We start from the raw sequence: 14,562 nt of genomic DNA, 5'->3' as shown, positions 1-14,562 counted from the left end.
AATCCAACCTAGAAGTTTGTACAGAAGATTTGTAGCTACATATCATTTGTATTAAATTAGGATGTTTAATTCATTGTAATTAAAAGTTTCCCAAACCTTAAAAATCATAATTTTCTTAGAAACCCTAATCTGGTCTCTATAAATAGGCGACCAGACCAGAGTTAGAATCATCTAGATCTTAGAATAATAGTAGTTTTATTTCCTGTTTTTGTTTTAGAAGGAGTTGTAATCGAAGAACCTTTGCTAATTTCAGAACTCAAGGAGCAATAAAAAATATTCACTTTTCTCTCATTTCCACTCTCTCTTTTTCATGCCATCTTTATTTTACTTTATTGTTCTTACAATGATTATTGGTTAAACTCTCCGTTAGATCAGTTGAGAAAGTCGGAGCAAGCTTTTATTAATCTTTTTACTGTACTCATGATAGTGCTTCATTGTTTTATTGTGATAGTTTTAAGTAAATATTATCGAATTTAATATTAATTGTTTTCAATTTTAATGATTTATTCTTTGATAAGTTCAAGAGAAATCATGCTTCACAGAGAACACTTAATATTTATCCCATAATATTGTATTAATATGTTAATCATATACTTTGAATTTCTTTTCTAATATAACTGTTGAATTTTTCGATCCACAAACATTAACTTTGTTCAGTGGATTGAGATAAATAGAGAACCATAAAATAATTAATAGAACTTGTGATGGTAAATTCAATTGATCGTAACTTCTCAATAGTATTTTTAATCCTTTCTTTTAGTGTTTTATTTTAGATAAATTATTCTGAAAACTGTTTTTAAATTGGTTACATAAGTTTGAATTGGATTTAAAATGAAAAAATTAACGGATTAACATTGTCTCTGTGGATCGATTCTTACTTGTTAAGGTAATTTTATTTTTTTATTTTATCATAATCTACAGCTCGAATAGATAACATAATAAGTTTCTATAACGGAAATTCCTAAAAGAAATATTTTAATCTCTGGTAAACATTTTATTAAATAGACAACACTTACATACATGCGGTTATATAGCTACCGCAACTACAACAATATGATTTAGTGTATCTCGACACACCTTATTTAATTATTACATATATAATTACTATTCTAATTAATAGAAAACTCTAGGACCAAAATACCATAATTCAGATCAATAAGACACTATATATATATATATTCAAATCTCTGTCATATTTTTTCACCTACCAACCAACGGCTATAAAATTCCAAAGCCTCCCGAGGTTTGTATTCAGGGACAGTATGTCCAGAACCCTACATCAAAAGAAAGAAATTATAATCACAGGCAAGTGACGAATGTCATTCCAAGAAGAGGAAAAAAAAAAACAAAAGGACAATTTTTTTTCTTCTATCCTTTCACTACTCATCATGATCAAAATTTTATCCAAACATGTGGGTCCGATTGATGGAATAATGGGGTTGGTGGGCCCAAAATAATGAAATAAGACATTTTCAAGAGATGACATCAAGCTTTTTGTATTAAGGTTTAGGACAATCTAAAAATAAGCTCTAGTAAAAAGATATGGCATGTTCATTTACATAGAATTGGAAGAAAAGCAAAGGTAGAATTACAATATTCTTGGCATCTATATATAAATATAGATGATAAATAAAGGGTCGATATGAATGGTCGTGGAAGTCACATTTCCTGGCCCAAAGTAAATTTCCACCCTTGGAGGAAAAATGTTTTCCCACCCACCCCACCCCACAGGAAAATTATTTTCCCTCCACCAAAACACTAAAAATCAACTATCTTTGTCCCTTCTTGTTTGTGATCTTCCTCTTTTCTCTTAATAAAATGTATAACACCAAAAAAAAAAAAAATTTATAAATTAAATGGGAGATTTCTATGTATAGACCTTAATGGTGAGAAAGGTGAGGTTGTTCGCATAGCCTTGTATGTACCTGAAGTGGATCAAATAATAAAAAATGGTGATCAGATATAGTTTGTGTGCACTAAAGAAAAGGTTCTTATGATTTGTTCACGAGTTCTTCCTATTGAACAAATGAATAATAAACATCATAGATTAACAAAGAGAAAAATGGTAATCCTTACCCGGCAACTTGTCCACTGGAATACCAAGGCCTCCATTCATCCAAAATTTTATATCCAAGTGATCTAGTCCATGCTTCACTCCCCGTATACGGCACACGCATATCATGATCACCACTGACAGTTAAGAAAACAAGAGATTGTCTTAGAGGAGATATTAAGTGAAACCATAAAGTAAAAAGAATCAAAATGAGTCCCAAGCCTTTGTTTAAGGGTTTTTAGTGTTTGTCCTTCTGAAAACCATTAAGGGCTATCTCTAATATTGATCAAACCATGGTGACATCACTAATATTAACCAAAATAACTTCTGACTCTAATATTCTTGGCGAAGCAATCATTTATTGAATAAAATGTAAATGGGAGAGCTTAAGAAGTAGTTGAAGAAGGAAAGATTAAGTATCTTTTTTTAGTTGGTCGACGTAACCTTTTCATGAGAATAAAAAATTTGTATCTTTTTTTAATGGAATCAACAAGCTTCATTAATGTGGAGGGATAAATACGCAAGCCACTGAAGTAATGACACGGGTTGTTAAAATGTTTGAGATATTATCTAATCACTAGGCTCCCACCTATCAGTTATATCGCTCGGGTAGTTGAGGTTCCCACCAAACCATCATCACTGGAAAAACGATCAAGGAGAATGATATCCCAAAAAAGGAGGCGTGCAGATCCCTGGATTCTTGGGATTTCAACCCCATATGCTAGGAAAGGTTTCAGTCTCAAGAATTCCCATGCTTCTTATCCAAAACAAGAAGGAGATAAGATTAGAAACCTGGAAGATAAAAACTCCGACTCTATAAATAGAGGAAAAGAGCCACACGCAGAGGTATGTAATTTTACTCATAAACTCAGTCAAATTTTCTGTGCGATCTAACTTTGGCATCGGAGGCTCCATGTATCAGGGAATAGGGGCGACCCAGAGAAGATCTTGTACACTAGAGAACAGAGATCTCGAGGTGATCACAAAATTCGCCTCAACAATTAACGAAGCGGTCACTTATTGAATAAAATCATTCACTATATAGTGCTCATCAGCTTGCACAACAGACCCTAAAAATGTGGCTTCTGTACATAGAAACACTTATTTCAATATGAAAATGATTGCCCCTATATCGTCTTGACCAAGCACTATTTTCCAATCAATCACCGTATCACTGATTATTTCTTAAAGAAATGATGCTAAAATTATTCTTAACCTACCTTTTACAGTTTTGAAATAGTGATCATTCTAGGGTTCCATCAAGATTTAAACCTTCCGATTATTGTAGTATAAAAAATTCATAATTGCTTCATTATTGAAGAGGTTGCTTATTTAACAAAATCATTCGCTTCTACAAGTGCATCAGCTAGTGCAACACTGCCTTGATTATGTACATCGAAACATGTCCCGTAACTTAATAATATCAGTAATTTATAATAGGGAAGATTATCAAACAACTTAAGAAACTTGGTGTATGAAGGACTCGAAACACCATTTATATTTTAAAGTCTATTGTAATTAAATTTGAAAAAAAGAAGGCTTTCCTTATATACAGGATGTATATATGCAAAGAGTCATGCTGGAGTGACCAAAAGATTGTACCTCATATCACACATCCTGATGTGAAAGTGTCCAAAAGATTGTACCTCATATCACACATCCTGATGTGAAAGTGTGTATGAAACCATAGATGCTTTTTGACCCATATCTCAATTAAAAACATCTATGGTTCCTACTCACTTTCACGTCAGAATGTGGGATATGAGGTACAATCTTGACAGGCACTTGAGGTAGGACATGTGTTCAACACCACATGAAGCTATGAATTGCCCCCTCCAGGGTCATGTTGACCCTTGACTCAACCTGTTGCACTTAGGATTTTCTGAGAGGGCGGTAGGTGTGATCGTGGGAATAGTCCCATCCCAAGGGTGGGGACACCCACAATAACTTTAAAAAAAGAGGTACAATCTTGAGGTCTTCACTTCAGCATTATTCATATGCAAATCAGTGTCGATATTTCAACAAGACCAAAACAAACAAATAAATAAATACCAACCTTGGATAAACAAGCAGGGAATATTAATTATAATTGGGGAGGGTACCTGAATATAAGTGCTCGATATCCTCCACGAGTAAGATTCTTGTGATAACTAATCATGCTTCCACAATCACGCGTATAGTTGATTTTGCACGTACATATCACCCAAGGAAAGCTTTTCTAATTTTAGATGGACAATGCAAAGAGAGAATTAGAAACCACCATTTGAACCAAGGAGAAGAAAATGAAGATTAAATAAGAGAGCCTATATCGCCTCACCAACGTTTGGTAACGCCACCCCAAGATGTGTGCAAATTCTTTGGTGATGATTTACATATAAATTGGGGTGGAGCGTTGGCAAAAGTTGGTGTGGCAAAAGAGTTTCTCTTCAATAAATATTCACTGCACCTGTGTGACATGAAGTGCTTTCCTCACTGCTTCATTGTTCAACCATGAAGTCGCATATTCATCATTCTACGAAGTCGCGATTTATTAGTAAAACTTAATTGACATGTGAAAAATCTAGAGACAAAAAACAAATCAAAATCTAACTATATTGAGTGCTTCTCTCTAAAGGCGGAATGCTCCCCTACAGATGCATTTTTACATCCCACAGCTTCGGCAGATTGCTTAGGCCCGTTCATCTTTGGCGCAAGGGGGCTCGATCAGTGATCAGCAAATTAAACTTTCTAGTAAGTTTTTGATATTGGGTTTAAGTTTAATAATAGGAGATTAAGCCACATTGTCTACATCTCTCTGGAAACCTATATATTCAAGGAATCAGTCACTTTCAAATACCTTCACATAATTTTTTTTTGCATTCGTGAGAGAGAGAGAGAGAGAGAGAGAGAGAGAGAGAGAGAGCGAGGGAAATGTCTTTCTCCAAGGCATATATAGATCCCTGTGAGACAGTTGTGTAGGCAAAATGAGGGCGCTGAAGAATATGCGGCTAACACTAGAGATGGGGTAGAATCTTCACAACTACTCAAAAGAGCCTTCATTCATCCATTTCAGATTCGTGATCCCTAGCCCTCCTTTCTTCTTTGAAGTGTAGCTACGATACCAATTAACGAGTAGAAACATTCTATTTTCTTCTCTATGTATCGTGCCAAAGAAAGTCTCGAAACATCTATGATTCAAGTCATCAAAGTCTTCCATCAGCACATTTTTTTTTGGAATCATGGATACAGAAGTACTATTTGAGCCATAATCCAAAACAAAAAAACAAAAAAATCCATAGAAAAATAAGGCAATTTGTCTGGGCTGAGAATAACTCACTGATGTGGCATGTGCAAAATGTTGGTATTATTATTATTATTATTTTCATTATTAATTTTTTTTTGTGGCCCTTTCACATATACAAATTTTATATAAATCTGGATTGTAATTTGTTCAAAACATTAATGGTAAAATTGGAAATCATGTTTGTGGTCTGGCATTGGTTACCAACATCAAATATTATGAGTTAGTGAATATCCTATCAAAAATTTAAATGGAATTCACTTAATACTAGAATTTTACGACGGATTGAAAATTTAGTATCCTCTTTTATAAATAGGTGGTCGTCCCCCCCTCTCTACATACAGAGATTGTTCTATTATTGCGATAGAGTTTCTCGTCACCAAAGGAATAGGCAAAGTTGGGGTAGTACATCTAATCTTTGCAGATCAAGATTAAAGTATTCTTCACGGATAATCAGAAAAGCAAATTTAGGAATTTTACAATTATTATATTTTTGATTCGATTATTTTGTTTTTTTTAAATATCAAATCCTAGATCCATGTCTATTATGTTTACAATTTTTTACAAACACAAAAACAGTAGATTTTTTCCCGGGATACACAAATGCACATGTTTATGGGGATATGCAGTTGTATATCCCGAGGGAAATTTTTTTTACGGTTCTCGAACAAGCCACGTCATTTAGTTTTTGAGTTATTCTGTCAGGATTGAGTTAGAAAATCATTACACTAAGCAAATACACACAAGAAAGCTGCATTAGGTTTGGGTAGAAGATTGGTTGACAAATTTAGAAACGTGAAACAATGTGCAATGGTCACTTAATTGCTTAGCTTCAAAGTTTTCGATTCACATACTACATTAATTGAAATTAATGTTGCATGAGTGATGAGTGGTACCTTTTAATTTTTAATGTGTCGGTTATATAATAAACATTATCAAGAAGAGAGGGATTAACATGGAGAGATACTTAGATAAATTGAGACCGGAACAGCAAGAATAATTTTAAATGCGTATGAAAAATAAAACATAGGGACTAAGAAAGATTTTTGTTAAGCCGATAAAAAGAAAGGAGAAATACAAAAAGAGTTAGTGATTAATTGGTGCCATGGGAAAAGGGTCAAAATATATGTTATGAACAGTTGAATTATGGTTTAGCACTTATGATTTTCCCATGTGATCAAAATATAAAATTATGGCTAGTTGGATCTATTGAAAGATTAGGCAAAGTGGAACAGAACCAAGATGTTGCTTGAATGGGGTTAGAATTTTCGGAAATCTTTAATAATAACTGTCCAACTTTATTAACTTTACCCTTCTACCACTTTTTCAATAGTACCCTTACAATTTTAGGGTTTTTCCTCTTTTACTCTCTTAACCCTAAAGAGGACAACCGTACCGTAGACACAGGCAAACTACAATATATATATATATATATATATATATATAGGGAAATGTTCAGCACCCTAAGTTTTACCACACACTTTAACAAACGTTTTTTGTCCTACATGGGTTAGAAGTTTTGGAATGAGCTGATTTTTGGTGAGGATGATCTCTATGATTAGAAGATCATCCTCCCCAAAAATCAGCCCATTCCAAAATGTTTAGCCCCATGTTTACACGTTGAAAAATCGTGGACCGTCCATTTTTTGTAATCAATTTTGATGGGGTTAGAAGTTTTGGAATGAGCTGATTTTTGGTGAGGATGATCTCCTCACCATAGAGATCATCCTCACCAAAAATCAGCTCATTCCGAAACTTCTAACCCATGTAAGACAAAACGCGTTTGTTAAAGTGTGTAGTAAAACTAAGGGTGGCGAACGGGACCCATATATATATATAGGGTAATGTTTTTTTGACAAAATCCTAGACAATATTTTAAAAAAAGTTGTCTTATATGACGAAAAAGTTTCGGAATAGACTGATTTTTTGTGAGGATGATCTCTATAGTCAGTAGATCATCCCCACAAAAAAAATCAGCCAATTCTGAAATTTCTAATCCTATGAAAAGTGGTTACAACTAACAGTAAAAATTGACGGTTCACGATTCTAAATCTTATAAATTAAGGTTAGAAATTTCAAAATTGACTGATTTTTTGTGAATATGATTTTCTCATCATAGATATCATCCTCACAAAAAATCAGCCCATCATAAAAATTTTAGCCCACATGTGACAAAATGCTTTATTTAGAATGCTGTCTAGGATTTTTTCAAAAGAACGCCACCCACATATATATATTGTAGTTTGGCTGTGTCTATGGTATGGTTGTCCTCTTTGAGGTTAAGGGAGTAAAAGAGGAAAGGTAATAAAATTGTATTATTGAAAAAGTGGTAGAAGGATAAAGTTAATAAAGTTGGACGGTTATCATTAGAGATTTCTGAAAATTCTAACCCCATCAAAAGAGATTTACAAATTAAAGAATAATGGACCGACAATTCTTACTGTTAACGTGGAAACCGGTTGCAACAAAAAAAAAGGCCCTTCGAGAACCTTTAACACATATAAGAATAGTGGTTTCCAACTAGATTGTCAAATAAGGATTATCACCTGATCTCGAGCAACATATATATTCAAGCAATTCAAACTACTACAAGATACCTACAAAAAAGAAATATCAAAATGAAATTGATTTTGGTGAACTTACCGTGCATGGAGCATTTTCAATACAATTCATGAGTAGTGGCCCTGTTGGAACAATTCCATCTCTTATTGAAAGTCTAAGAGGCCATGCACGGCCCAACATTCTTCTCCTAACAGAAAGAGGCTTGTCAGTATCACCAAGCTGCCTGAAACTAGATGGTAACCTTATGTTAGCTTCTGCAATCTCTCTTGCTTTTGGGCTGTGATAGCAGGGTTCAAGGATGTCATAGATGTTTAGATCTTTAATAACCTGCATGTAGAAAATAATTTCAAAACGGAAAAAAGGGAGTTAATTTTCTTTCGATTTATGAATTCAAAGTTGTACCTATTGAATAGATGAAAAGGAATAAACCCGAAGATTTCACATAGTACTTTTGATCAAAAAATCAATTTGATTTATTTCGTACCCATGGGAGTTAACGAATAATGGAAGGGGATATTAAAAAAAAAAGCCAAAGAAAATATATGATTTCAAAGTACATAAAAATTTATAAATTAAATATGAAATTCAGTAGAAGAACAGAACCCTGATTCCAAATATATAAATTACAACTTGAAAAGGATTGATGATTGTAACTGTACAGTCAACTTACACTATGAACTTTACCAACCGAATTTTTGCACGTATTGATGGGATTCAAGTACGTTCCTTGACAAGCAGCATTAGCCTCCTGTAAGAAAAATTGAAAGTAAAGGATTTCGATATTGCATGAAGAGATATAAAGAAAATGGTTTGCTTAGAAGGAGTTCAAGGAAGCCTACCAAAGCATAATAACGAACTTCTCCGATATTTTGAAAAAGTCAGATTAATTCACACTTATTCCAATTTGTGATATAATCTCGACTTATTCACAAAGCTCTGAAAATATATTTTCATAAGAAATTTTGTAATTTTGTTTAATATTGTATTAAGTAACAATCCCACTTTTTTCCTTGAATTTTTTTTCTTTGACTTTTTTCTTGTCAAAGTTTTTCGAATACCGACTTGATCACTATATATGTACCAAAGAACAACACCTGAAATTATCCAAAGATAAATATCGAGCCCCCTCGGAAGACAAAAGACAAAAACAGAAATAACTCCTAGAAACCCTTAGGAAATTAAGGAATCCCATCTCAAAACAAATTATTATCCTACAGAGAGATATGAAGAGCTAGCGTCACCCACCTGAAACAGTTCATCTGAGATGAGGCCCATTCCGTGTGCAAATGGTACAAGTGCATTACCATCAAAAATTTTATCAGTAACCCCATTTCCCACCATGTAACCCTGTATTTCAAAATTCGAAGTCAGGTAAATATCGTTAACAATGCAATTATATATATAGATATGCAAAGACAAAAGAGCCAGACCTTGAAGTTGAGAGTAGGCTTTAAACCCTCATGAATTCCTGAAAAAATGCTCAGGTTATTACATGGTTTATGGTTGTAATTCTAAAACATGAGTAAGTCCCCAAATCAGTGCATAATAGTACCTTCTACAACTTTGCTAGCAAGAGTTGGGACATAGACTCCAGCATAGGACTCCCCGGATATATAAAACGGGTTAGAAAGAAACTCCCGGTATTCCTCAAACCACTGTGTGAACAACAATAATTTGCATAAATAGATTCAAAATCATGTCAGCTACTTGTTTTGTTTCAAGGTTGGCAGAAAAGTCTTGAGTATACAAATCTCAAATTTAAGGACATGAATAGAAATAATAAGTATGGTTATTAATATATAAAAAAATTCAGTTTTCAAAATTTTCTATAGCAAGGCTTAAGATCTCGTCGGAGGCATTGTTTTTTATTTTTTATTTTTATAAGTATCAATTTATTTACAAAAAAAAAAAAAAGAAAAAGAAGGGAAGAATATACAAAGTTAGTCGTAGTCGAGATGAAAAACCTTATAGAAAAGAGAAAAAACTAGGAAGAGCACAAGGACTCCCACCTAAATATAAAATCTTTCAATGAAAATTTTGCACCAAAATAGTAACAATTATGATCTCCTGAGTCCAGAGGCAATGTCTGGTTACGAGAAAACACCAAGACTATCTTGACCATGACATTTCAAGACATTAATCTGAAACATTGTGAGATAATTAATAAGAAAAATTCATTGTTTCTAGTTTATTAATGTTTTGTTTCGGTCTAAGAATAAACATTCCTAGATATTAGGGAACTATAAATCAAAGTTTGCAACACTATATCAGTAAGAAAAGCTAACTACCGTGGAAGAAGGCAAACAATATAGACTTTACTCTAGAGGGATCTGAAGGTATTGATGAAGTATTTATACTATTCAATATAAATGGTCATTAATTCTTATTCTTTTCATTACCTTGAGAAGAAATTGGTGGGTATCAGTGGCAGTTTGTGTGTCATTGGTATTGTAGTCATTTTGATTTTCGGAGTAAGAGAATCCAACACCAGCAGGAGAATCCAAATAGATAATGTTGGAAACCTGAATGGAAACAACAATTTATCCAAAATTATGAATCCATTTTCTTGCATATCATGCCATTTCTAATTAGTTATAATGGTTGTTGAGAAACTTAACCAACAATAGTTTCATGGGACAAAAATCAATAAAAAAATTTCTTAGAGGTTACACAGTATTTCAACCTTGGACCAGCTGTATTTATTTAGATGTAATTTTGGTAGGCTTTCAGGAGTCTCCCCTGCTTTAAGATTGAATGGGCCTGGAAAATACAGCAGACATCATGACAAAATATGCGAGCTTAAGACCCCACATGAAACAACAAAAGGTGATAAATTTTTTGTCTTACGTGGCTTAGAACTTTTGGATTGAGCTGATTTTTTGTGGGGATGATCTATATGGTGAGGAGATCATCCTCAACGAAAATCAGTTCAATCTGAAACTCCTAAGCCCATCAAAATTATTTTAGAACTGTGAACCATCGTTTTTTTTTTTTTATATCAAAAATTTGTAAACCACTTTTGATGAATTTAGAACTTTCAGATTCAACTGATTTTTGGTGAGGATGATCTTTTCACTATAGAGATCATCCTCACAAAAAATTAGCTCAATCTGAAACTTTTAAATCATATAGGACAAAAAGTTTGTTAGTGTTTTGACATCCTAAAATTGTCAGCCGAACGCTCCCTTATATATATATATATATATAGGGTGGCGTTCAGAGACCTTAAAGAGAGCCAAACATTATGCTAAACATTTTTTTAATATGTGGGCTAGCAGTTTCGGAATGGGCTGATTTTTTGTGATGACGAGGAGATCATCTTAAAAAAAATCAGCCCATTTTGAAACTTCTAACCCCTATTTTGAAAAATGTTTGGCTTAATATTTGACTCTCTTTTAAGGCCTTACAACACTTACATACACACACTCTCTCTCTCTCTCTCTCTATATATATATAAAAGATAGCATTCCACAGTTGACAACGTTAGTGAGACAACATTGGGAGATAATGTTTGTCCTATATGGATTAAAAGTTTCGGATTGGGTTGATTTTTTGTGGGAATGATCTCTGTAATGAGGACATCATCCTCACAAAGAATCAGCCCAATTTGAAACTTCTAACTCTATCAAAAGTTGTTTAGAATTGTGAATTGTTGAATTTTTACTGTTAATTTGTAAATCAGTTTTGATGGGATTAGAAATTTTATATTTGACTGATTTTTTGTGTGAATGATCTTCTCACAGTAGAAACCATCTTCACAAAAAATCAGTCCAATATGAAAGTTTTAAGCCATATAAGAAAACCAACACTGAGTGAATAAAAATTGATATGTTCCCTCTTATTAACTAAAGGTCAACCGTAGTTAACAAGATAAATCATGACTTTTTTCCTTTATTATAACTATTTTCTTATTTGTTTGAGAGATGTTTCCTTAAAAAATTGAGTGTTTGAGAGAAATAGTGCTACATTAAGATTTCCCGTGTGAAACAAGTGTAAGTTTAGACTTGCTAACCAAGTAAGATTTCAAATCTTACTAAGGGGGGTTGAGCTCACCTTGTGGCATCCAAAAACATGATCCGTTGCCAAAAGGACTTAGAAGGTAAAATTCTATGAACTTACATAATAAAAAGGTCACTTTTGAAGGTTAAATTTTAAAATTAAATTGGAGAATTCCATGGGAATTAAGTACCATCCACGAAATCTTGAGTGATGTGGTGTTGGATTTCCAATTTGGCGATCCATTTGAGCTCAAAGACCCTTGGTAAGATTTGAAATCTTACTAAGTATAGAGAGTTTTTGTAAAATCTCTGTTACTTTAGAAACACACTCTTACCGAGGGTCCTTGGGCTCACCTCTGGGCATGAAAAACATGATCCAATGCTTCAGGATTGTAGAGGATGAAATTCTATGAATTATAAAAAAAAATTAAGAAAAATGTTAGTTTTGACCGTTGAATTTCATTTTTTAATTTTGAGAGTTATGTGGAAGTTTGGTAGTCATCCATTTTCAAAACCTTGGATCTAGTTCAAAAGAAACAACATTAATTCTTTTTTGTTTTGGATCTAAGTCTTTCAATGAAACTTAGAGGACTGAATCCATTTGAGCAAAACGACTCTAAGTGAGGTTCACAATCTAATTACGTTAGGTAGGAAAGGATTTCACTTTTTTTTAAGCTCATGGTGCTCACAAAATCTGGGATCCATGATTTGTTCCTCGTGTATTAAATCCACCAATCACACGTGCCCCTCGTGTATGTGTGTTCAAAATTTTGTTTCTATGTTTTCGAATTCGCAAAAAATCAAAACGATAGAAACATTTTTGAGACATTACTGAAAGCCTGAAACATTCCAACACATTCAATATAGTGATTTACCCGGCTGACCCAACTGTTGCAATTATATTACAAAAACTCCCTTCGTGTTATGAGAACTCCAAGGGAACCTAACTTTATTAAGTTTGTTACCCAGCAAACCTTGGACTGGGGATCCAGGTCTTAAAATTTAAATTGTTGAGGTTAATTTGTTACTTAACATACCTTCGAGTGCATCCTAATACTAAAAAAAAATTTGATAATCCATGTGGGCTCAACATAAGATTTGAATCTTACTAAGTTAATCAGCATACACAATGTGAAAAAAGCCCAAATTTTGACTGCCTTGGACCATCAAATTTCATAAAATTCAACGGACGAAGAGATCAAATTAGCGTTAATTTTTTTTTTCGACAAGTCGAAACTGTAAAATTAATGAAGGATGGGAAAAATTCAACAACTCTAAACCGTCAAATTTGGGAATATCAAGAATTTCAACGGTCCTAGATTGTCAAAATTCAATTTCTAATATTCGTGGGTCTTGGCCCGTCAATTTTTTTGGTCAAATTTTCTAAGTTTCACATAGTGATAGTCCCATTCATAAAGTAAAGTTTGTTTAGTAACAAACTTGATAAAGTAAAGTAATTTTTGTAATAAAATTGCAATAGAGGTCTGCCCGGTAAATCTCTCTTCAATATGTCAAAAAATGAGTCTTTCATAGGAAACCCAGGTCAAGGAGCGTGTAAAAATTTTGACAAACATGGAGAAGGCTTCAATAAACCAATCAGTCTTTGAGAGAAGACTGAGGTCAATAATTAGTTTGAAAATGGGCTATTTCGCAAACACCAACGCAATTCCAGCGATCTCGTTCTCTCTCTCTCATCAAGAAATCTATCACAAAAAATTGAAAATTGAATAAAATTAAAGGGAAAATCAGAATAATTATTACTAGAAAGAAAAGAATTCGAAGTCAATACCATGCCCAAATACGAATCCGTCAAAGCTAGAGCAGCCTGGGCCACCATTAAGCCAAAGAACAACAGGATCCTCAGATGGGTTTCTTTCAGAAACAACGAAATAGTAGAAGAGATTTTTCCCATCTTTCTCATCTATGCTAATATACCTTCATCACAATAACCCATTTTATTTAACTAAATATATAATTTAAAAATACTTCTAAAAATTATATATATTTTTTAAAGAAAATAATACCCAGAGTAGTGTTTGGAAGGAAAACTGCCATCATAACCAGGAAGTTGTGTGATGAGAGCCTCATCATGTTCTGCATCACTTAATAACAAAAAGCACACTAATAACACAATAGAGAAGAAGAACTCAACTATTGTCATGGTCTCTCTCTAGAGTACTCTAGACACACAGACAGTCAAAGTTCTCTCTTGCTTTGATCTTTTGTGAGTGTATGAGTGTGTGTGTGTGTGTATGTGTGTGTGTGTGTGTGTGTGTGATCTCTCAACACAAGGGATTGATTTAAATAGAGGAGGATGGAGTGCTACACTAAACACTTGGAAAAGACATGCAGAATGGAAAGATGGAAATTTTGATGTCAACAAAATATTAAGTGTAATAATTAATAAAATCCCTTTAATTTAGGGGACAAACCCCTCCAGTTTTGGAACTTATGGCATGCTCCTTGACCTCGGTCTCATCTAACAACCTAATAGAAAATGATCTAAATGTCCTTGTCTTGAAATAAGGTTATTTAAGTCATTTTCATTAATATATAAGAGATTTACAAGAAGCGCATGTCATGAATTTGAAAATTTTGGGTATCTAAAACATTTATCACAATATGGAGAGGGAATCTAAATATTTACCAAAAATATTGGGTGGTGGGAT

The 14,562-nt window shown here is 33.4% G+C and overlaps 1 protein-coding gene across 1 annotated transcript; it reads right to left on the bottom strand.

Annotated features, from left to right (window-relative positions):
* Positions 1–1,178: 1,178 nt before the first annotated feature.
* Positions 1,179–14,139, bottom strand: LOC147382496 (serine carboxypeptidase 1-like). The gene is made up of 14 exons (XM_086429236.1): positions 13,918–14,139; positions 13,683–13,828; positions 10,579–10,655; positions 10,295–10,417; positions 9,448–9,550; positions 9,326–9,363; positions 9,141–9,242; positions 8,566–8,643; positions 7,977–8,222; positions 4,500–4,565; positions 4,156–4,271; positions 2,077–2,190; positions 1,880–1,925; positions 1,179–1,274 (listed from the first exon to the last, which is right to left on the bottom strand). Exons 1-14 carry the CDS (start codon positions 14,052–14,054, stop codon positions 1,191–1,193), a joined length of 1,476 nt encoding a protein of 491 aa, XP_086285362.1. The 5' UTR covers positions 14,055–14,139; the 3' UTR covers positions 1,179–1,190.
* Positions 14,140–14,562: the final 423 nt, after the last annotated feature.

The sequence above is a fragment of the Akebia trifoliata genome, chromosome 16 (genome assembly GCF_017979445.1).
Source record: "Akebia trifoliata isolate Shusen 1 chromosome 16, ASM1797944v1, whole genome shotgun sequence".
In the NCBI taxonomy this organism is placed as follows: Eukaryota; Viridiplantae; Streptophyta; class Magnoliopsida; order Ranunculales; family Lardizabalaceae; genus Akebia; species Akebia trifoliata.
The sequence above is the reverse complement of the archived record's forward strand: the minus strand, read 5'-3'. Positions and strand labels throughout refer to the sequence as shown.

What these genes read in the sequence shown, in the direction of transcription:
- LOC147382496 (XM_086429236.1), bottom strand. Translation starts at nt 14,054, where the DNA reads ATGACAATAGTTGAGTTCTTCTTCTCTATTGTGTTATTAGTGTGCTTT. An exon ending in ATAAATACAGCTGGTCCAAG is followed by an intron (nt 10,418 to 10,578) that starts GTTGAAATACTG and finishes GTTTCCATTCAG; the next exon opens with GTTTCCAACATTATCTATTT. An exon ending in TCTCAGATGAACTGTTTCAG is followed by an intron (nt 8,644 to 9,140) that starts GTGGGTGACGCT and finishes TTTTTCTTACAG; the next exon opens with GAGGCTAATGCTGCTTGTCA.